The sequence below is a fragment of the Trypanosoma melophagium genome (assembly GCF_022059095.1).
Source record: "Trypanosoma melophagium isolate St. Kilda chromosome Unknown ctg22segment0, whole genome shotgun sequence".
Classification (NCBI taxonomy): Eukaryota; Euglenozoa; class Kinetoplastea; order Trypanosomatida; family Trypanosomatidae; genus Trypanosoma; species Trypanosoma melophagium.
Window position 1 is genome coordinate 558,811 of NW_027125152.1, and position 20,866 is coordinate 579,676.

The 20,866-nt window shown below is 56.1% G+C and overlaps 12 protein-coding genes across 12 annotated transcripts; 1 reads left to right on the forward strand and 11 right to left on the reverse strand.

Moving 5' to 3' along the window:
• Nucleotides 1-272: 272 nt before the first annotated feature.
• LSM04_000018 (uncharacterized protein) lies at nucleotides 273-1,475 on the forward strand (the record flags this gene model as incomplete). The annotated part of the gene is made up of 1 exon (XM_067334721.1): nucleotides 273-1,475. The coding sequence occupies one exon, from the start codon at nucleotides 273-275 to the stop codon at nucleotides 1,473-1,475; it is 1,203 nt and encodes a 400-aa protein (XP_067191565.1).
• Nucleotides 1,476-1,523: 48 nt separating this feature from the next.
• LSM04_000333 (Peptidase C1A) lies at nucleotides 1,524-2,888 on the reverse strand (the record flags this gene model as incomplete). Its single annotated transcript, XM_067334722.1, has 1 exon — nucleotides 1,524-2,888. The coding sequence occupies one exon, from the start codon at nucleotides 2,886-2,888 to the stop codon at nucleotides 1,524-1,526; it is 1,365 nt and encodes a 454-aa protein (XP_067191576.1).
• Nucleotides 2,889-3,297: 409 nt separating this feature from the next.
• On the reverse strand, nucleotides 3,298-4,662 carry LSM04_008795 (Peptidase C1A; the record flags this gene model as incomplete). Its single annotated transcript, XM_067334723.1, has 1 exon — nucleotides 3,298-4,662. One exon carries the CDS (start codon nucleotides 4,660-4,662, stop codon nucleotides 3,298-3,300), a length of 1,365 nt encoding a protein of 454 aa, XP_067191833.1.
• Nucleotides 4,663-5,070: 408 nt separating this feature from the next.
• LSM04_000537 (Peptidase C1A) lies at nucleotides 5,071-6,435 on the reverse strand (the record flags this gene model as incomplete). The annotated part of the gene is made up of 1 exon (XM_067334724.1): nucleotides 5,071-6,435. The coding sequence occupies one exon, from the start codon at nucleotides 6,433-6,435 to the stop codon at nucleotides 5,071-5,073; it is 1,365 nt and encodes a 454-aa protein (XP_067191583.1).
• Nucleotides 6,436-6,841: 406 nt separating this feature from the next.
• Nucleotides 6,842-8,206, reverse strand: LSM04_003722 (Peptidase C1A; the record flags this gene model as incomplete). Its single annotated transcript, XM_067334725.1, has 1 exon — nucleotides 6,842-8,206. The coding sequence occupies one exon, from the start codon at nucleotides 8,204-8,206 to the stop codon at nucleotides 6,842-6,844; it is 1,365 nt and encodes a 454-aa protein (XP_067191690.1).
• Nucleotides 8,207-8,615: 409 nt separating this feature from the next.
• On the reverse strand, nucleotides 8,616-9,980 carry LSM04_002784 (Peptidase C1A; the record flags this gene model as incomplete). Its single annotated transcript, XM_067334726.1, has 1 exon — nucleotides 8,616-9,980. One exon carries the CDS (start codon nucleotides 9,978-9,980, stop codon nucleotides 8,616-8,618), a length of 1,365 nt encoding a protein of 454 aa, XP_067191659.1.
• A 408-nt stretch (nucleotides 9,981-10,388) lies between these two features.
• Nucleotides 10,389-11,753, reverse strand: LSM04_007248 (Peptidase C1A; the record flags this gene model as incomplete). Its single annotated transcript, XM_067334727.1, has 1 exon — nucleotides 10,389-11,753. One exon carries the CDS (start codon nucleotides 11,751-11,753, stop codon nucleotides 10,389-10,391), a length of 1,365 nt encoding a protein of 454 aa, XP_067191791.1.
• Nucleotides 11,754-12,161: 408 nt separating this feature from the next.
• On the reverse strand, nucleotides 12,162-13,526 carry LSM04_001917 (Peptidase C1A; the record flags this gene model as incomplete). Its single annotated transcript, XM_067334728.1, has 1 exon — nucleotides 12,162-13,526. The coding sequence occupies one exon, from the start codon at nucleotides 13,524-13,526 to the stop codon at nucleotides 12,162-12,164; it is 1,365 nt and encodes a 454-aa protein (XP_067191625.1).
• Nucleotides 13,527-13,934: 408 nt separating this feature from the next.
• On the reverse strand, nucleotides 13,935-15,299 carry LSM04_009410 (Peptidase C1A; the record flags this gene model as incomplete). Its single annotated transcript, XM_067334731.1, has 1 exon — nucleotides 13,935-15,299. The coding sequence occupies one exon, from the start codon at nucleotides 15,297-15,299 to the stop codon at nucleotides 13,935-13,937; it is 1,365 nt and encodes a 454-aa protein (XP_067191854.1).
• Nucleotides 15,300-15,706: 407 nt separating this feature from the next.
• LSM04_001080 (Peptidase C1A) lies at nucleotides 15,707-17,071 on the reverse strand (the record flags this gene model as incomplete). The annotated part of the gene is made up of 1 exon (XM_067334732.1): nucleotides 15,707-17,071. One exon carries the CDS (start codon nucleotides 17,069-17,071, stop codon nucleotides 15,707-15,709), a length of 1,365 nt encoding a protein of 454 aa, XP_067191597.1.
• Nucleotides 17,072-17,482: 411 nt separating this feature from the next.
• LSM04_001923 (Peptidase C1A) lies at nucleotides 17,483-18,847 on the reverse strand (the record flags this gene model as incomplete). Its single annotated transcript, XM_067334733.1, has 1 exon — nucleotides 17,483-18,847. One exon carries the CDS (start codon nucleotides 18,845-18,847, stop codon nucleotides 17,483-17,485), a length of 1,365 nt encoding a protein of 454 aa, XP_067191626.1.
• Nucleotides 18,848-19,253: 406 nt separating this feature from the next.
• LSM04_002353 (Peptidase C1A) lies at nucleotides 19,254-20,618 on the reverse strand (the record flags this gene model as incomplete). The annotated part of the gene is made up of 1 exon (XM_067334734.1): nucleotides 19,254-20,618. One exon carries the CDS (start codon nucleotides 20,616-20,618, stop codon nucleotides 19,254-19,256), a length of 1,365 nt encoding a protein of 454 aa, XP_067191641.1.
• Between the last annotated feature and the right edge of the window lie 248 nt (nucleotides 20,619-20,866).

A 20,866-nucleotide genomic window follows, 5' to 3' on the forward strand; every position in this document is an offset into this window, starting at 1 on the left:
AAATAAAACATCAAAATTACACAAGAGGTCAAATAACTCATACTCAAGAAAAAAAATTCGTAACGCACAAAACACGGCATCGACAACAAAACAAAAATAGAGGAGCCACAAAGCAACTCCAAAAGAAGAAACACACACAAAAGAAAAAAAAGCCAAAAAAACTCCATAAGAAAATAAAGACAATATTCCCCACCCCAGGACACACCCCACGAGTTCTTAATGATCCAGTACGGTGGATTGCTGCTGTCGTCGTAGCCGACAACAAGCACGCCATGGTTCAACTGATCCGCTTGACAGTTCGTCAGTACACCACTCATATACGACAGGAAGCTGTTGGCGTCGACAGCGACAGCAAGGGGGCCATTAGCAGCAACCCATGCCGCCATCTTGTCCTCATCTTGTGGCAAGTCCACGTAGCCGGTGACTGTCGCACCAACCTCGTGTTCGCTTGTCGAGCATGCGGGTGTTTGGCCAGAGCCAGAGACGTAGGGATAGCTGTCCTCCTTGTACACTTTGCCGCCGTTCGAGTCCACAAGCCACTTGAAGGCGTTGTCCATCAGACCGCCATTGCAGCCGTAGTCCACGGTGTCACAGGACACAAGCAGCTGTTCCGACAGGCGTGTCAATTGGTTGCCGGCCATGTGCCACTGCCCCTCGATGCTGCCAATGGCGGAGAAGGCCCAGCAAGAGCCGCAGCTGCCCTGGTCCTTCACTGGCGTCACGGCGCCCTTCGTGCGCCAGTCCACCTGCGCGGGCGCACTCCCGGCAGGCACCTCCACTGGTGTCCGCAGACGCCTCCTCGCCATCTTGAAGTGCGCCTCACCATTGATGTAGCGCTGACGGAACTCCTCACGCGTGAGGTCAGAGAAACGTGTCACGCCGAACATTGCGTGCGGGTTCGCCTTCGCCTCCAGCTCCGCAAGCGCAAGGTTCTCCTTGAACACGCGCAGGCGGTACGCCTCCTCAGCAGCGTCCCCGTACACCTTGCCGTACTTCTGCTTGAAGGCCGCAAACTTCGATGCCAGAGTGTCGTCTGCACGCATGCTTGCCATCGCAGCGGGAATGGTGCACAGGACGATGGCCAAAGCAGCCAAAGACACCAGGGTGTGGTTCATCTTCACGGTGTCGGCTTGTACGTTCGTTTGCTTTCGTCTTCTTCTTATCTTGTACCTTTGCAATACAAATGTTTGGATCTCACAATTCGAAAAGGGAAAACAAATAAGGAAATTCAAAAAGAGGCAGGCAAACAACAAGCAATGCAGGGCGTGACGCACCGCCGTGCAGCACCGCGGCAAGAAGAGCCACATGGGGTCACCCAACGCAGTACAGGAAGGCCATATATATATAAACATATGAAAGACACACGCGTGGCTGAGACGGATATAGCTCTAAAAATATTACCCATTCGGTACAGCACCCATTTTATCTTGCTCAAAAACCCTTCCCACTTTGCACTATTTGCACCGCTCACCTGAAGAAGCAAAAGAAAATAATTACACTAGCAATAAAAAAAAGGGGGGAACTTACTGGTGCCTGTACAGGCGAGCCACCTTGGCAGAGACATTGCTCCCACAGAAGAACTCCACGTACCCGTCATGCCCTTGCAGGCATTGGTTCAGCGGGGCTGAGGCTGGTATCGAAGGACCGCTGCAGTCGCTGCTCAGCGGGAAGTACTCCTGATTGAGAGTCTTCGCCGAGCACGTGACGGTGGCCGAACCGCCGCCAGACACAGGGAGACACTGGTTTGTGTTGAAGGTGACGCGGGTGCATGATTCGGTGCACGCACTGTCTTTGCACTCCATCTGCACAAAGGTGGACGGCTGTGGGGCGCTTGTGGTAGTGGTAGTGGTGGTGGTGGTGCTGTTGGGAGTGGGTCCGGGCGCTTCACCTACCACTGCAGTGGTGGGGTACTGGTTGATGAGACACTGGTTCGTCCCCTTTGCGACGCGGATGTAGCCCTCCTCACCCCAGGACACACCCCACGAGTTCTTAATGATCCAGTACGGTGGATTGCTGCTGTCGTCGTAGCCGACAACAAGCACGCCATGGTTCAACTGATCCGCTTGACAGTTCGTCAGTACACCACTCATATACGACAGGAAGCTGTTGGCGTCGACAGCGACAGCAAGGGGGCCATTAGCAGCAACCCATGCCGCCATCTTGTCCTCATCTTGTGGCAAGTCCACGTAGCCGGTGACTGTCGCACCAACCTCGTGTTCGCTTGTCGAGCATGCGGGTGTTTGGCCAGAGCCAGAGACGTAGGGATAGCTGTCCTCCTTGTACACTTTGCCGCCGTTCGAGTCCACAAGCCACTTGAAGGCGTTGTCCATCAGACCGCCATTGCAGCCGTAGTCCACGGTGTCACAGGACACAAGCAGCTGTTCCGACAGGCGTGTCAATTGGTTGCCGGCCATGTGCCACTGCCCCTCGATGCTGCCAATGGCGGAGAAGGCCCAGCAAGAGCCGCAGCTGCCCTGGTCCTTCACTGGCGTCACGGCGCCCTTCGTGCGCCAGTCCACCTGCGCGGGCGCACTCCCGGCAGGCACCTCCACTGGTGTCCGCAGACGCCTCCTCGCCATCTTGAAGTGCGCCTCACCATTGATGTAGCGCTGACGGAACTCCTCACGCGTGAGGTCAGAGAAACGTGTCACGCCGAACATTGCGTGCGGGTTCGCCTTCGCCTCCAGCTCCGCAAGCGCAAGGTTCTCCTTGAACACGCGCAGGCGGTACGCCTCCTCAGCAGCGTCCCCGTACACCTTGCCGTACTTCTGCTTGAAGGCCGCAAACTTCGATGCCAGAGTGTCGTCTGCACGCATGCTTGCCATCGCAGCGGGAATGGTGCACAGGACGATGGCCAAAGCAGCCAAAGACACCAGGGTGTGGTTCATCTTCACGGTGTCGGCTTGTACGTTCGTTTGCTTTCGTCTTCTTCTTATCTTGTACCTTTGCAATACAAATGTTTGGATCTCACAATTCGAAAAGGGAAAACAAATAAGGAAATTCAAAAAGAGGCAGGCAAACAACAAGCAATGCAGGGCGTGACGCACCGCCGTGCAGCACCGCGGCAAGAAGAGCCACATGGGGTCACCCAACGCAGTACAGGAAGGCCATATATATATAAACATATGAAAGACACACGCGTGGCTGAGACGGATATAGCTCTAAAAATATTACCCATTCGGTACAGCACCCATTTTATCTTGCTCAAAAACCCTTCCCACTTTGCACTATTTGCACCGCTCGCCTGAAGAAACAAAAGAAAATAATTACACTAGCAATAAAAAAAAAGGGGGGAACTTACTGGTGCCTGTACAGGCGAGCCACCTTGGCAGAGACATTGCTCCCACAGAAGAACTCCACGTACCCGTCATGCCCTTGCAGGCATTGGTTCAGCGGGGCTGAGGCTGGTATCGAAGGACCGCTGCAGTCGCTGCTCAGCGGGAAGTACTCCTGATTGAGAGTCTTCGCCGAGCACGTGACGGTGGCCGAACCGCCGCCAGACACAGGGAGACACTGGTTTGTGTTGAAGGTGACGCGGGTGCATGATTCGGTGCACGCACTGTCTTTGCACTCCATCTGCACAAAGGTGGACGGCTGTGGGGCGCTTGTGGTAGTGGTAGTGGTGGTGGTGGTGCTGTTGGGAGTGGGTCCGGGCGCTTCACCTACCACTGCAGTGGTGGGGTACTGGTTGATGAGACACTGGTTCGTCCCCTTTGCGACGCGGATGTAGCCCTCCTCACCCCAGGACACACCCCACGAGTTCTTAATGATCCAGTACGGTGGATTGCTGCTGTCGTCGTAGCCGACAACAAGCACGCCATGGTTCAACTGATCCGCTTGACAGTTCGTCAGTACACCACTCATATACGACAGGAAGCTGTTGGCGTCGACAGCGACAGCAAGGGGGCCATTAGCAGCAACCCATGCCGCCATCTTGTCCTCATCTTGTGGCAAGTCCACGTAGCCGGTGACTGTCGCACCAACCTCGTGTTCGCTTGTCGAGCATGCGGGTGTTTGGCCAGAGCCAGAGACGTAGGGATAGCTGTCCTCCTTGTACACTTTGCCGCCGTTCGAGTCCACAAGCCACTTGAAGGCGTTGTCCATCAGACCGCCATTGCAGCCGTAGTCCACGGTGTCACAGGACACAAGCAGCTGTTCCGACAGGCGTGTCAATTGGTTGCCGGCCATGTGCCACTGCCCCTCGATGCTGCCAATGGCGGAGAAGGCCCAGCAAGAGCCGCAGCTGCCCTGGTCCTTCACTGGCGTCACGGCGCCCTTCGTGCGCCAGTCCACCTGCGCGGGCGCACTCCCGGCAGGCACCTCCACTGGTGTCCGCAGACGCCTCCTCGCCATCTTGAAGTGCGCCTCACCATTGATGTAGCGCTGACGGAACTCCTCACGCGTGAGGTCAGAGAAACGTGTCACGCCGAACATTGCGTGCGGGTTCGCCTTCGCCTCCAGCTCCGCAAGCGCAAGGTTCTCCTTGAACACGCGCAGGCGGTACGCCTCCTCAGCAGCGTCCCCGTACACCTTGCCGTACTTCTGCTTGAAGGCCGCAAACTTCGATGCCAGAGTGTCGTCTGCACGCATGCTTGCCATCGCAGCGGGAATGGTGCACAGGACGATGGCCAAAGCAGCCAAAGACACCAGGGTGTGGTTCATCTTCACGGTGTCGGCTTGTACGTTCGTTTGCTTTCGTCTTCTTCTTATCTTGTACCTTTGCAATACAAATGTTTGGATCTCACAATTCGAAAAGGGAAAACAAATAAGGAAATTCAAAAAGAGGCAGGCAAACAACAAGCAATGCAGGGCGTGACGCACCGCCGTGCAGCACCGCGGCAAGAAGAGCCACATGGGGTCACCCAACGCAGTACAGGAAGGCCATATATATATAAACATATGAAAGACACACGCGTGGCTGAGACGGATATAGCTCTAAAAATATTACCCATTCGGTACAGCACCCATTTTATCTTGCTCAAAAACCCTTCCCACTTTGCACTATTTGCACCGCTCACCTGAAGAAGCAAAAGAAAATAATTACACTAGCAATAAAAAAAAGGGGGGAACTTACTGGTGCCTGTACAGGCGAGCCACCTTGGCAGAGACATTGCTCCCACAGAAGAACTCCACGTACCCGTCATGCCCTTGCAGGCATTGGTTCAGCGGGGCTGAGGCTGGTATCGAAGGACCGCTGCAGTCGCTGCTCAGCGGGAAGTACTCCTGATTGAGAGTCTTCGCCGAGCACGTGACGGTGGCCGAACCGCCGCCAGACACAGGGAGACACTGGTTTGTGTTGAAGGTGACGCGGGTGCATGATTCGGTGCACGCACTGTCTTTGCACTCCATCTGCACAAAGGTGGACGGCTGTGGGGCGCTTGTGGTAGTGGTAGTGGTGGTGGTGGTGCTGTTGGGAGTGGGTCCGGGCGCTTCACCTACCACTGCAGTGGTGGGGTACTGGTTGATGAGACACTGGTTCGTCCCCTTTGCGACGCGGATGTAGCCCTCCTCACCCCAGGACACACCCCACGAGTTCTTAATGATCCAGTACGGTGGATTGCTGCTGTCGTCGTAGCCGACAACAAGCACGCCATGGTTCAACTGATCCGCTTGACAGTTCGTCAGTACACCACTCATATACGACAGGAAGCTGTTGGCGTCGACAGCGACAGCAAGGGGGCCATTAGCAGCAACCCATGCCGCCATCTTGTCCTCATCTTGTGGCAAGTCCACGTAGCCGGTGACTGTCGCACCAACCTCGTGTTCGCTTGTCGAGCATGCGGGTGTTTGGCCAGAGCCAGAGACGTAGGGATAGCTGTCCTCCTTGTACACTTTGCCGCCGTTCGAGTCCACAAGCCACTTGAAGGCGTTGTCCATCAGACCGCCATTGCAGCCGTAGTCCACGGTGTCACAGGACACAAGCAGCTGTTCCGACAGGCGTGTCAATTGGTTGCCGGCCATGTGCCACTGCCCCTCGATGCTGCCAATGGCGGAGAAGGCCCAGCAAGAGCCGCAGCTGCCCTGGTCCTTCACTGGCGTCACGGCGCCCTTCGTGCGCCAGTCCACCTGCGCGGGCGCACTCCCGGCAGGCACCTCCACTGGTGTCCGCAGACGCCTCCTCGCCATCTTGAAGTGCGCCTCACCATTGATGTAGCGCTGACGGAACTCCTCACGCGTGAGGTCAGAGAAACGTGTCACGCCGAACATTGCGTGCGGGTTCGCCTTCGCCTCCAGCTCCGCAAGCGCAAGGTTCTCCTTGAACACGCGCAGGCGGTACGCCTCCTCAGCAGCGTCCCCGTACACCTTGCCGTACTTCTGCTTGAAGGCCGCAAACTTCGATGCCAGAGTGTCGTCTGCACGCATGCTTGCCATCGCAGCGGGAATGGTGCACAGGACGATGGCCAAAGCAGCCAAAGACACCAGGGTGTGGTTCATCTTCACGGTGTCGGCTTGTACGTTCGTTTGCTTTCGTCTTCTTCTTATCTTGTACCTTTGCAATACAAATGTTTGGATCTCACAATTCGAAAAGGGAAAACAAATAAGGAAATTCAAAAAGAGGCAGGCAAACAACAAGCAATGCAGGGCGTGACGCACCGCCGTGCAGCACCGCGGCAAGAAGAGCCACATGGGGTCACCCAACGCAGTACAGGAAGGCCATATATATATAAACATATGAAAGACACACGCGTGGCTGAGACGGATATAGCTCTAAAAATATTACCCATTCGGTACAGCACCCATTTTATCTTGCTCAAAAACCCTTCCCACTTTGCACTATTTGCACCGCTCGCCTGAAGAAACAAAAGAAAATAATTACATTAGCAATAAAAAAGGGGGGAACTTACTGGTGCCTGTACAGGCGAGCCACCTTGGCAGAGACATTGCTCCCACAGAAGAACTCCACGTACCCGTCATGCCCTTGCAGGCATTGGTTCAGCGGGGCTGAGGCTGGTATCGAAGGACCGCTGCAGTCGCTGCTCAGCGGGAAGTACTCCTGATTGAGAGTCTTCGCCGAGCACGTGACGGTGGCCGAACCGCCGCCAGACACAGGGAGACACTGGTTTGTGTTGAAGGTGACGCGGGTGCATGATTCGGTGCACGCACTGTCTTTGCACTCCATCTGCACAAAGGTGGACGGCTGTGGGGCGCTTGTGGTAGTGGTAGTGGTGGTGGTGGTGCTGTTGGGAGTGGGTCCGGGCGCTTCACCTACCACTGCAGTGGTGGGGTACTGGTTGATGAGACACTGGTTCGTCCCCTTTGCGACGCGGATGTAGCCCTCCTCACCCCAGGACACACCCCACGAGTTCTTAATGATCCAGTACGGTGGATTGCTGCTGTCGTCGTAGCCGACAACAAGCACGCCATGGTTCAACTGATCCGCTTGACAGTTCGTCAGTACACCACTCATATACGACAGGAAGCTGTTGGCGTCGACAGCGACAGCAAGGGGGCCATTAGCAGCAACCCATGCCGCCATCTTGTCCTCATCTTGTGGCAAGTCCACGTAGCCGGTGACTGTCGCACCAACCTCGTGTTCGCTTGTCGAGCATGCGGGTGTTTGGCCAGAGCCAGAGACGTAGGGATAGCTGTCCTCCTTGTACACTTTGCCGCCGTTCGAGTCCACAAGCCACTTGAAGGCGTTGTCCATCAGACCGCCATTGCAGCCGTAGTCCACGGTGTCACAGGACACAAGCAGCTGTTCCGACAGGCGTGTCAATTGGTTGCCGGCCATGTGCCACTGCCCCTCGATGCTGCCAATGGCGGAGAAGGCCCAGCAAGAGCCGCAGCTGCCCTGGTCCTTCACTGGCGTCACGGCGCCCTTCGTGCGCCAGTCCACCTGCGCGGGCGCACTCCCGGCAGGCACCTCCACTGGTGTCCGCAGACGCCTCCTCGCCATCTTGAAGTGCGCCTCACCATTGATGTAGCGCTGACGGAACTCCTCACGCGTGAGGTCAGAGAAACGTGTCACGCCGAACATTGCGTGCGGGTTCGCCTTCGCCTCCAGCTCCGCAAGCGCAAGGTTCTCCTTGAACACGCGCAGGCGGTACGCCTCCTCAGCAGCGTCCCCGTACACCTTGCCGTACTTCTGCTTGAAGGCCGCAAACTTCGATGCCAGAGTGTCGTCTGCACGCATGCTTGCCATCGCAGCGGGAATGGTGCACAGGACGATGGCCAAAGCAGCCAAAGACACCAGGGTGTGGTTCATCTTCACGGTGTCGGCTTGTACGTTCGTTTGCTTTCGTCTTCTTCTTATCTTGTACCTTTGCAATACAAATGTTTGGATCTCACAATTCGAAAAGGGAAAACAAATAAGGAAATTCAAAAAGAGGCAGGCAAACAACAAGCAATGCAGGGCGTGACGCACCGCCATGCAGCACCGCGGCAAGAAGAGCCACATGGGGTCACCCAACGCAGTACAGGAAGGCCATATATATATAAACATATGAAAGACACACGCGTGGCTGAGACGGATATAGCTCTAAAAATATTACCCATTCGGTACAGCACCCATTTTATCTTGCTCAAAAACCCTTCCCACTTTGCACTATTTGCACCGCTCGCCTGAAGAAACAAAAGAAAATAATTACACTAGCAATAAAAAAAAAGGGGGGAACTTACTGGTGCCTGTACAGGCGAGCCACCTTGGCAGAGACATTGCTCCCACAGAAGAACTCCACGTACCCGTCATGCCCTTGCAGGCATTGGTTCAGCGGGGCTGAGGCTGGTATCGAAGGACCGCTGCAGTCGCTGCTCAGCGGGAAGTACTCCTGATTGAGAGTCTTCGCCGAGCACGTGACGGTGGCCGAACCGCCGCCAGACACAGGGAGACACTGGTTTGTGTTGAAGGTGACGCGGGTGCATGATTCGGTGCACGCACTGTCTTTGCACTCCATCTGCACAAAGGTGGACGGCTGTGGGGCGCTTGTGGTAGTGGTAGTGGTGGTGGTGGTGCTGTTGGGAGTGGGTCCGGGCGCTTCACCTACCACTGCAGTGGTGGGGTACTGGTTGATGAGACACTGGTTCGTCCCCTTTGCGACGCGGATGTAGCCCTCCTCACCCCAGGACACACCCCACGAGTTCTTAATGATCCAGTACGGTGGATTGCTGCTGTCGTCGTAGCCGACAACAAGCACGCCATGGTTCAACTGATCCGCTTGACAGTTCGTCAGTACACCACTCATATACGACAGGAAGCTGTTGGCGTCGACAGCGACAGCAAGGGGGCCATTAGCAGCAACCCATGCCGCCATCTTGTCCTCATCTTGTGGCAAGTCCACGTAGCCGGTGACTGTCGCACCAACCTCGTGTTCGCTTGTCGAGCATGCGGGTGTTTGGCCAGAGCCAGAGACGTAGGGATAGCTGTCCTCCTTGTACACTTTGCCGCCGTTCGAGTCCACAAGCCACTTGAAGGCGTTGTCCATCAGACCGCCATTGCAGCCGTAGTCCACGGTGTCACAGGACACAAGCAGCTGTTCCGACAGGCGTGTCAATTGGTTGCCGGCCATGTGCCACTGCCCCTCGATGCTGCCAATGGCGGAGAAGGCCCAGCAAGAGCCGCAGCTGCCCTGGTCCTTCACTGGCGTCACGGCGCCCTTCGTGCGCCAGTCCACCTGCGCGGGCGCACTCCCGGCAGGCACCTCCACTGGTGTCCGCAGACGCCTCCTCGCCATCTTGAAGTGCGCCTCACCATTGATGTAGCGCTGACGGAACTCCTCACGCGTGAGGTCAGAGAAACGTGTCACGCCGAACATTGCGTGCGGGTTCGCCTTCGCCTCCAGCTCCGCAAGCGCAAGGTTCTCCTTGAACACGCGCAGGCGGTACGCCTCCTCAGCAGCGTCCCCGTACACCTTGCCGTACTTCTGCTTGAAGGCCGCAAACTTCGATGCCAGAGTGTCGTCTGCACGCATGCTTGCCATCGCAGCGGGAATGGTGCACAGGACGATGGCCAAAGCAGCCAAAGACACCAGGGTGTGGTTCATCTTCACGGTGTCGGCTTGTACGTTCGTTTGCTTTCGTCTTCTTCTTATCTTGTACCTTTGCAATACAAATGTTTGGATCTCACAATTCGAAAAGGGAAAACAAATAAGGAAATTCAAAAAGAGGCAGGCAAACAACAAGCAATGCAGGGCGTGACGCACCGCCATGCAGCACCGCGGCAAGAAGAGCCACATGGGGTCACCCAACGCAGTACAGGAAGGCCATATATATATAAACATATGAAAGACACACGCGTGGCTGAGACGGATATAGCTCTGAAAATATTACCCATTCGGTACAGCACCCATTTTATCTTGCTCAAAAACCCTTCCCACTTTGCACTATTTGCACCGCTCGCCTGAAGAAACAAAAGAAAATAATTACATTAGCAATAAAAAAAAGGGGGGAACTTACTGGTGCCTGTACAGGCGAGCCACCTTGGCAGAGACATTGCTCCCACAGAAGAACTCCACGTACCCGTCATGCCCTTGCAGGCATTGGTTCAGCGGGGCTGAGGCTGGTATCGAAGGACCGCTGCAGTCGCTGCTCAGCGGGAAGTACTCCTGATTGAGAGTCTTCGCCGAGCACGTGACGGTGGCCGAACCGCCGCCAGACACAGGGAGACACTGGTTTGTGTTGAAGGTGACGCGGGTGCATGATTCGGTGCACGCACTGTCTTTGCACTCCATCTGCACAAAGGTGGACGGCTGTGGGGCGCTTGTGGTAGTGGTAGTGGTGGTGGTGGTGCTGTTGGGAGTGGGTCCGGGCGCTTCACCTACCACTGCAGTGGTGGGGTACTGGTTGATGAGACACTGGTTCGTCCCCTTTGCGACGCGGATGTAGCCCTCCTCACCCCAGGACACACCCCACGAGTTCTTAATGATCCAGTACGGTGGATTGCTGCTGTCGTCGTAGCCGACAACAAGCACGCCATGGTTCAACTGATCCGCTTGACAGTTCGTCAGTACACCACTCATATACGACAGGAAGCTGTTGGCGTCGACAGCGACAGCAAGGGGGCCATTAGCAGCAACCCATGCCGCCATCTTGTCCTCATCTTGTGGCAAGTCCACGTAGCCGGTGACTGTCGCACCAACCTCGTGTTCGCTTGTCGAGCATGCGGGTGTTTGGCCAGAGCCAGAGACGTAGGGATAGCTGTCCTCCTTGTACACTTTGCCGCCGTTCGAGTCCACAAGCCACTTGAAGGCGTTGTCCATCAGACCGCCATTGCAGCCGTAGTCCACGGTGTCACAGGACACAAGCAGCTGTTCCGACAGGCGTGTCAATTGGTTGCCGGCCATGTGCCACTGCCCCTCGATGCTGCCAATGGCGGAGAAGGCCCAGCAAGAGCCGCAGCTGCCCTGGTCCTTCACTGGCGTCACGGCGCCCTTCGTGCGCCAGTCCACCTGCGCGGGCGCACTCCCGGCAGGCACCTCCACTGGTGTCCGCAGACGCCTCCTCGCCATCTTGAAGTGCGCCTCACCATTGATGTAGCGCTGACGGAACTCCTCACGCGTGAGGTCAGAGAAACGTGTCACGCCGAACATTGCGTGCGGGTTCGCCTTCGCCTCCAGCTCCGCAAGCGCAAGGTTCTCCTTGAACACGCGCAGGCGGTACGCCTCCTCAGCAGCGTCCCCGTACACCTTGCCGTACTTCTGCTTGAAGGCCGCAAACTTCGATGCCAGAGTGTCGTCTGCACGCATGCTTGCCATCGCAGCGGGAATGGTGCACAGGACGATGGCCAAAGCAGCCAAAGACACCAGGGTGTGGTTCATCTTCACGGTGTCGGCTTGTACGTTCGTTTGCTTTCGTCTTCTTCTTATCTTGTACCTTTGCAATACAAATGTTTGGATCTCACAATTCGAAAAGGGAAAACAAATAAGGAAATTCAAAAAGAGGCAGGCAAACAACAAGCAATGCAGGGCGTGACGCACCGCCATGCAGCACCGCGGCAAGAAGAGCCACATGGGGTCACCCAACGCAGTACAGGAAGGCCATATATATATAAACATATGAAAGACACACGCGTGGCTGAGACGGATATAGCTCTGAAAATATTACCCATTCGGTACAGCACCCATTTTATCTTGCTCAAAAACCCTTCCCACTTTGCACTATTTGCACCGCTCGCCTGAAGAAACAAAAGAAAATAATTACATTAGCAATAAAAAAAAGGGGGGAACTTACTGGTGCCTGTACAGGCGAGCCACCTTGGCAGAGACATTGCTCCCACAGAAGAACTCCACGTACCCGTCATGCCCTTGCAGGCATTGGTTCAGCGGGGCTGAGGCTGGTATCGAAGGACCGCTGCAGTCGCTGCTCAGCGGGAAGTACTCCTGATTGAGAGTCTTCGCCGAGCACGTGACGGTGGCCGAACCGCCGCCAGACACAGGGAGACACTGGTTTGTGTTGAAGGTGACGCGGGTGCATGATTCGGTGCACGCACTGTCTTTGCACTCCATCTGCACAAAGGTGGACGGCTGTGGGGCGCTTGTGGTAGTGGTAGTGGTGGTGGTGGTGCTGTTGGGAGTGGGTCCGGGCGCTTCACCTACCACTGCAGTGGTGGGGTACTGGTTGATGAGACACTGGTTCGTCCCCTTTGCGACGCGGATGTAGCCCTCCTCACCCCAGGACACACCCCACGAGTTCTTAATGATCCAGTACGGTGGATTGCTGCTGTCGTCGTAGCCGACAACAAGCACGCCATGGTTCAACTGATCCGCTTGACAGTTCGTCAGTACACCACTCATATACGACAGGAAGCTGTTGGCGTCGACAGCGACAGCAAGGGGGCCATTAGCAGCAACCCATGCCGCCATCTTGTCCTCATCTTGTGGCAAGTCCACGTAGCCGGTGACTGTCGCACCAACCTCGTGTTCGCTTGTCGAGCATGCGGGTGTTTGGCCAGAGCCAGAGACGTAGGGATAGCTGTCCTCCTTGTACACTTTGCCGCCGTTCGAGTCCACAAGCCACTTGAAGGCGTTGTCCATCAGACCGCCATTGCAGCCGTAGTCCACGGTGTCACAGGACACAAGCAGCTGTTCCGACAGGCGTGTCAATTGGTTGCCGGCCATGTGCCACTGCCCCTCGATGCTGCCAATGGCGGAGAAGGCCCAGCAAGAGCCGCAGCTGCCCTGGTCCTTCACTGGCGTCACGGCGCCCTTCGTGCGCCAGTCCACCTGCGCGGGCGCACTCCCGGCAGGCACCTCCACTGGTGTCCGCAGACGCCTCCTCGCCATCTTGAAGTGCGCCTCACCATTGATGTAGCGCTGACGGAACTCCTCACGCGTGAGGTCAGAGAAACGTGTCACGCCGAACATTGCGTGCGGGTTCGCCTTCGCCTCCAGCTCCGCAAGCGCAAGGTTCTCCTTGAACACGCGCAGGCGGTACGCCTCCTCAGCAGCGTCCCCGTACACCTTGCCGTACTTCTGCTTGAAGGCCGCAAACTTCGATGCCAGAGTGTCGTCTGCACGCATGCTTGCCATCGCAGCGGGAATGGTGCACAGGACGATGGCCAAAGCAGCCAAAGACACCAGGGTGTGGTTCATCTTCACGGTGTCGGCTTGTACGTTCGTTTGCTTTCGTCTTCTTCTTATCTTGTACCTTTGCAATACAAATGTTTGGATCTCACAATTCGAAAAGGGAAAACAAATAAGGAAATTCAAAAAGAGGCAGGCAAACAACAAGCAATGCAGGGCGTGACGCACCGCCATGCAGCACCGCGGCAAGAAGAGCCACATGGGGTCACCCAACGCAGTACAGGAAGGCCATATATATATAAACATATGAAAGACACACGCGTGGCTGAGACGGATATAGCTCTAAAAATATTACCCATTCGGTACAGCACCCATTTTATCTTGCTCAAAAACCCTTCCCACTTTGCACTATTTGCACCGCTCGCCTGAAGAAACAAAAGAAAATAATTACATTAGCAATAAAAAAAAGGGGGGAACTTACTGGTGCCTGTACAGGCGAGCCACCTTGGCAGAGACATTGCTCCCACAGAAGAACTCCACGTACCCGTCATGCCCTTGCAGGCATTGGTTCAGCGGGGCTGAGGCTGGTATCGAAGGACCGCTGCAGTCGCTGCTCAGCGGGAAGTACTCCTGATTGAGAGTCTTCGCCGAGCACGTGACGGTGGCCGAACCGCCGCCAGACACAGGGAGACACTGGTTTGTGTTGAAGGTGACGCGGGTGCATGATTCGGTGCACGCACTGTCTTTGCACTCCATCTGCACAAAGGTGGACGGCTGTGGGGCGCTTGTGGTAGTGGTAGTGGTGGTGGTGGTGCTGTTGGGAGTGGGTCCGGGCGCTTCACCTACCACTGCAGTGGTGGGGTACTGGTTGATGAGACACTGGTTCGTCCCCTTTGCGACGCGGATGTAGCCCTCCTCACCCCAGGACACACCCCACGAGTTCTTAATGATCCAGTACGGTGGATTGCTGCTGTCGTCGTAGCCGACAACAAGCACGCCATGGTTCAACTGATCCGCTTGACAGTTCGTCAGTACACCACTCATATACGACAGGAAGCTGTTGGCGTCGACAGCGACAGCAAGGGGGCCATTAGCAGCAACCCATGCCGCCATCTTGTCCTCATCTTGTGGCAAGTCCACGTAGCCGGTGACTGTCGCACCAACCTCGTGTTCGCTTGTCGAGCATGCGGGTGTTTGGCCAGAGCCAGAGACGTAGGGATAGCTGTCCTCCTTGTACACTTTGCCGCCGTTCGAGTCCACAAGCCACTTGAAGGCGTTGTCCATCAGACCGCCATTGCAGCCGTAGTCCACGGTGTCACAGGACACAAGCAGCTGTTCCGACAGGCGTGTCAATTGGTTGCCGGCCATGTGCCACTGCCCCTCGATGCTGCCAATGGCGGAGAAGGCCCAGCAAGAGCCGCAGCTGCCCTGGTCCTTCACTGGCGTCACGGCGCCCTTCGTGCGCCAGTCCACCTGCGCGGGCGCACTCCCGGCAGGCACCTCCACTGGTGTCCGCAGACGCCTCCTCGCCATCTTGAAGTGCGCCTCACCATTGATGTAGCGCTGACGGAACTCCTCACGCGTGAGGTCAGAGAAACGTGTCACGCCGAACATTGCGTGCGGGTTCGCCTTCGCCTCCAGCTCCGCAAGCGCAAGGTTCTCCTTGAACACGCGCAGGCGGTACGCCTCCTCAGCAGCGTCCCCGTACACCTTGCCGTACTTCTGCTTGAAGGCCGCAAACTTCGATGCCAGAGTGTCGTCTGCACGCATGCTTGCCATCGCAGCGGGAATGGTGCACAGGACGATGGCCAAAGCAGCCAAAGACACCAGGGTGTGGTTCATCTTCACGGTGTCGGCTTGTACGTTCGTTTGCTTTCGTCTTCTTCTTATCTTGTACCTTTGCAATACAAATGTTTGGATCTCACAATTCGAAAAGGGAAAACAAATAAGGAAATTCAAAAAGAGGCAGGCAAACAACAAGCAATGCAGGGCGTGACGCACCGCCGTGCAGCACCGCGGCAAGAAGAGCCACATGGGGTCCCCAACGCAGTACAGGAAGGCCATATATATATAAACATATGAAAGACACACGCGTGGCTGAGACGGATATAGCTCTGAAAATATTACCCATTCGGTACAGCACCCATTTTATCTTGCTCAAAAACCCTTCCCACTTTGCACTATTTGCACCGCTCGCCTGAAGAAACAAAAGAAAATAATTACATTAGCAATAAAAAAAAGGGGGGAACTTACTGGTGCCTGTACAGGCGAGCCACCTTGGCAGAGACATTGCTCCCACAGAAGAACTCCACGTACCCGTCATGCCCTTGCAGGCATTGGTTCAGCGGGGCTGAGGCTGGTATCGAAGGACCGCTGCAGTCGCTGCTCAGCGGGAAGTACTCCTGATTGAGAGTCTTCGCCGAGCACGTGACGGTGGCCGAACCGCCGCCAGACACAGGGAGACACTGGTTTGTGTTGAAGGTGACGCGGGTGCATGATTCGGTGCACGCACTGTCTTTGCACTCCATCTGCACAAAGGTGGACGGCTGTGGGGCGCTTGTGGTAGTGGTAGTGGTGGTGGTGGTGCTGTTGGGAGTGGGTCCGGGCGCTTCACCTACCACTGCAGTGGTGGGGTACTGGTTGATGAGACACTGGTTCGTCCCCTTTGCGACGCGGATGTAGCCCTCCTCACCCCAGGACACACCCCACGAGTTCTTAATGATCCAGTACGGTGGATTGCTGCTGTCGTCGTAGCCGACAACAAGCACGCCATGGTTCAACTGATCCGCTTGACAGTTCGTCAGTACACCACTCATATACGACAGGAAGCTGTTGGCGTCGACAGCGACAGCAAGGGGGCCATTAGCAGCAACCCATGCCGCCATCTTGTCCTCATCTTGTGGCAAGTCCACGTAGCCGGTGACTGTCGCACCAACCTCGTGTTCGCTTGTCGAGCATGCGGGTGTTTGGCCAGAGCCAGAGACGTAGGGATAGCTGTCCTCCTTGTACACTTTGCCGCCGTTCGAGTCCACAAGCCACTTGAAGGCGTTGTCCATCAGACCGCCATTGCAGCCGTAGTCCACGGTGTCACAGGACACAAGCAGCTGTTCCGACAGGCGTGTCAATTGGTTGCCGGCCATGTGCCACTGCCCCTCGATGCTGCCAATGGCGGAGAAGGCCCAGCAAGAGCCGCAGCTGCCCTGGTCCTTCACTGGCGTCACGGCGCCCTTCGTGCGCCAGTCCACCTGCGCGGGCGCACTCCCGGCAGGCACCTCCACTGGTGTCCGCAGACGCCTCCTCGCCATCTTGAAGTGCGCCTCACCATTGATGTAGCGCTGACGGAACTCCTCACGCGTGAGGTCAGAGAAACGTGTCACGCCGAACATTGCGTGCGGGTTCGCCTTCGCCTCCAGCTCCGCAAGCGCAAGGTTCTCCTTGAACACGCGCAGGCGGTACGCCTCCTCAGCAGCGTCCCCGTACACCTTGCCGTACTTCTGCTTGAAGGCCGCAAACTTCGATGCCAGAGTGTCGTCTGCACGCATGCTTGCCATCGCAGCGGGAATGGTGCACAGGACGATGGCCAAAGCAGCCAAAGACACCAGGGTGTGGTTCATCTTCACGGTGTCGGCTTGTACGTTCGTTTGCTTTCGTCTTCTTCTTATCTTGTACCTTTGCAATACAAATGTTTGGATCTCACAATTCGAAAAGGGAAAACAAATAAGGAAATTCAAAAAGAGGCAGGCAAACAACAAGCAATGCAGGGCGTGACGCACCGCCATGCAGCACCGCGGCAAGAAGAGCCACATGGGGTCACCCAACGCAGTACAGGAAGGCCATATATATATAAACATATGAAAGACACACGCGTGGCTGAGACGGATATAGCTCTGAAAATATTACCCATTCGGTACAGCACCCATTTTATCTTGCTCAAAAACCCTTCCCACTTTGCACTATTTGCACCGCTCGCCTGAAGAAACAAAAGAAAATAATTACATTAGCAATAAAAAAAAAAAGGGGGGAACTTACTGGTGCCTGTACAGGCGAGCCACCTTGGCAGAGACATTGCTCCCACAGAAGAACTCCACGTACCCGTCATGCCCTTGCAGGCATTGGTTCAGCGGGGCTGAGGCTGGTATCGAAGGACCGCTGCAGTCGCTGCTCAGCGGGAAGTACTCCTGATTGAGAGTCTTCGCCGAGCACGTGACGGTGGCCGAACCGCCGCCAGACACAGGGAGACACTGGTTTGTGTTGAAGGTGACGCGGGTGCATGATTCGGTGCACGCACTGTCTTTGCACTCCATCTGCACAAAGGTGGACGGCTGTGGGGCGCTTGTGGTAGTGGTAGTGGTGGTGGTGGTGCTGTTGGGAGTGGGTCCGGGCGCTTCACCTACCACTGCAGTGGTGGGGTACTGGTTGATGAGACACTGGTTCGTCCCCTTTGCGACGCGGATGTAGCCCTCCTCACCCCAGGACACACCCCACGAGTTCTTAATGATCCAGTACGGTGGATTGCTGCTGTCGTCGTAGCCGACAACAAGCACGCCATGGTTCAACTGATCCGCTTGACAGTTCGTCAGTACACCACTCATATACGACAGGAAGCTGTTGGCGTCGACAGCGACAGCAAGGGGGCCATTAGCAGCAACCCATGCCGCCATCTTGTCCTCATCTTGTGGCAAGTCCACGTAGCCGGTGACTGTCGCACCAACCTCGTGTTCGCTTGTCGAGCATGCGGGTGTTTGGCCAGAGCCAGAGACGTAGGGATAGCTGTCCTCCTTGTACACTTTGCCGCCGTTCGAGTCCACAAGCCACTTGAAGGCGTTGTCCATCAGACCGCCATTGCAGCCGTAGTCCACGGTGTCACAGGACACAAGCAGCTGTTCCGACAGGCGTGTCAATTGGTTGCCGGCCATGTGCCACTGCCCCTCGATGCTGCCAATGGCGGAGAAGGCCCAGCAAGAGCCGCAGCTGCCCTGGTCCTTCACTGGCGTCACGGCGCCCTTCGTGCGCCAGTCCACCTGCGCGGGCGCACTCCCGGCAGGCACCTCCACTGGTGTCCGCAGACGCCTCCTCGCCATCTTGAAGTGCGCCTCACCATTGATGTAGCGCTGACGGAACTCCTCACGCGTGAGGTCAGAGAAACGTGTCACGCCGAACATTGCGTGCGGGTTCGCCTTCGCCTCCAGCTCCGCAAGCGCAAGGTTCTCCTTGAACACGCGCAGGCGGTACGCCTCCTCAGCAGCGTCCCCGTACACCTTGCCGTACTTCTGCTTGAAGGCCGCAAACTTCGATGCCAGAGTGTCGTCTGCACGCATGCTTGCCATCGCAGCGGGAATGGTGCACAGGACGATGGCCAAAGCAGCCAAAGACACCAGGGTGTGGTTCATCTTCACGGTGTCGGCTTGTACGTTCGTTTGCTTTCGTCTTCTTCTTATCTTGTACCTTTGCAATACAAATGTTTGGATCTCACAATTCGAAAAGGGAAAACAAATAAGGAAATTCAAAAAGAGGCAGGCAAACAACAAGCAATGCAGGGCGTGACGCACCGCCATGCAGCACCGCGGCAAGAAGAGCCACATGGGGTCACCCAACGCAGTACAGGAAGGCCATATATATATAAACATATGAAAGACACACGCGTGGCTGAGACGGATATAGCTCTGAAAATATTACCCATTCGGTACAGCACCCATTTTATCTTGCTCAAAAACCCTTCCCACTTTGCACTATTTGCACCGCTCGCCTGAAGAAACAAAAGAAAATAATTACATTAGCAATAAAAAAGGGGGGAACTTACTGGTGCCTGTACAGGCGAGCCACCTTGGCAGAGACATTGCTCCCACAGAAGAACTCCACGTACCCGTCATGCCCTTGCAGGCATTGGTTCAGCGGGGCTGAGGCTGGTATCGAAGGACCGCTGCAGTCGCTGCTCAGCGGGAAGTACTCCTGATTGAGAGTCTTCGCCGAGCACGTGACGGTGGCCGAACCGCCGCCAGACACAGGGAGACACTGGTTTGTGTTGAAGGTGACGCGGGTGCATGATTCGGTGCACGCACTGTCTTTGCACTCCATCTGCACAAAGGTGGACGGCTGTGGGGCGCTTGTGGTAGTGGTAGTGGTGGTGGTGGTGCTGTTGGGAGTGGGTCCGGGCGCTTCACCTACCACTGCAGTGGTGGGGTACTGGTTGATGAGACACTGGTTCGTCCCCTTTGCGACGCGGATGTAGCCCTCCTCACCCCAGGACACACCCCACGAGTTCTTAATGATCCAGTACGGTGGATTGCTGCTGTCGTCGTAGCCGACAACAAGCACGCCATGGTTCAACTGATCCGCTTGACAGTTCGTCAGTACACCACTCATATACGACAGGAAGCTGTTGGCGTCGACAGCGACAGCAAGGGGGCCATTAGCAGCAACCCATGCCGCCATCTTGTCCTCATCTTGTGGCAAGTCCACGTAGCCGGTGACTGTCGCACCAACCTCGTGTTCGCTTGTCGAGCATGCGGGTGTTTGGCCAGAGCCAGAGACGTAGGGATAGCTGTCCTCCTTGTACACTTTGCCGCCGTTCGAGTCCACAAGCCACTTGAAGGCGTTGTCCATCAGACCGCCATTGCAGCCGTAGTCCACGGTGTCACAGGACACAAGCAGCTGTTCCGACAGGCGTGTCAATTGGTTGCCGGCCATGTGCCACTGCCCCTCGATGCTGCCAATGGCGGAGAAGGCCCAGCAAGAGCCGCAGCTGCCCTGGTCCTTCACTGGCGTCACGGCGCCCTTCGTGCGCCAGTCCACCTGCGCGGGCGCACTCCCGGCAGGCACCTCCACTGGTGTCCGCAGACGCCTCCTCGCCATCTTGAAGTGCGCCTCACCATTGATGTAGCGCTGACGGAACTCCTCACGCGTGAGGTCAGAGAAACGTGTCACGCCGAACATTGCGTGCGGGTTCGCCTTCGCCTCCAGCTCCGCAAGCGCAAGGTTCTCCTTGAACACGCGCAGGCGGTACGCCTCCTCAGCAGCGTCCCCGTACACCTTGCCGTACTTCTGCTTGAAGGCCGCAAACTTCGATGCCAGAGTGTCGTCTGCACGCATGCTTGCCATCGCAGCGGGAATGGTGCACAGGACGATGGCCAAAGCAGCCAAAGACACCAGGGTGTGGTTCATCTTCACGGTGTCGGCTTGTACGTTCGTTTGCTTTCGTCTTCTTCTTATCTTGTACCTTTGCAATACAAATGTTTGGATCTCACAATTCGAAAAGGGAAAACAAATAAGGAAATTCAAAAAGAGGCAGGCAAACAACAAGCAATGCAGGGCGTGACGCACCGCCATGCAGCACCGCGGCAAGAAGAGCCACATGGGGTCACCCAACGCAGTACAGGAAGGCCATATATATATAAACATATGAAAGACAC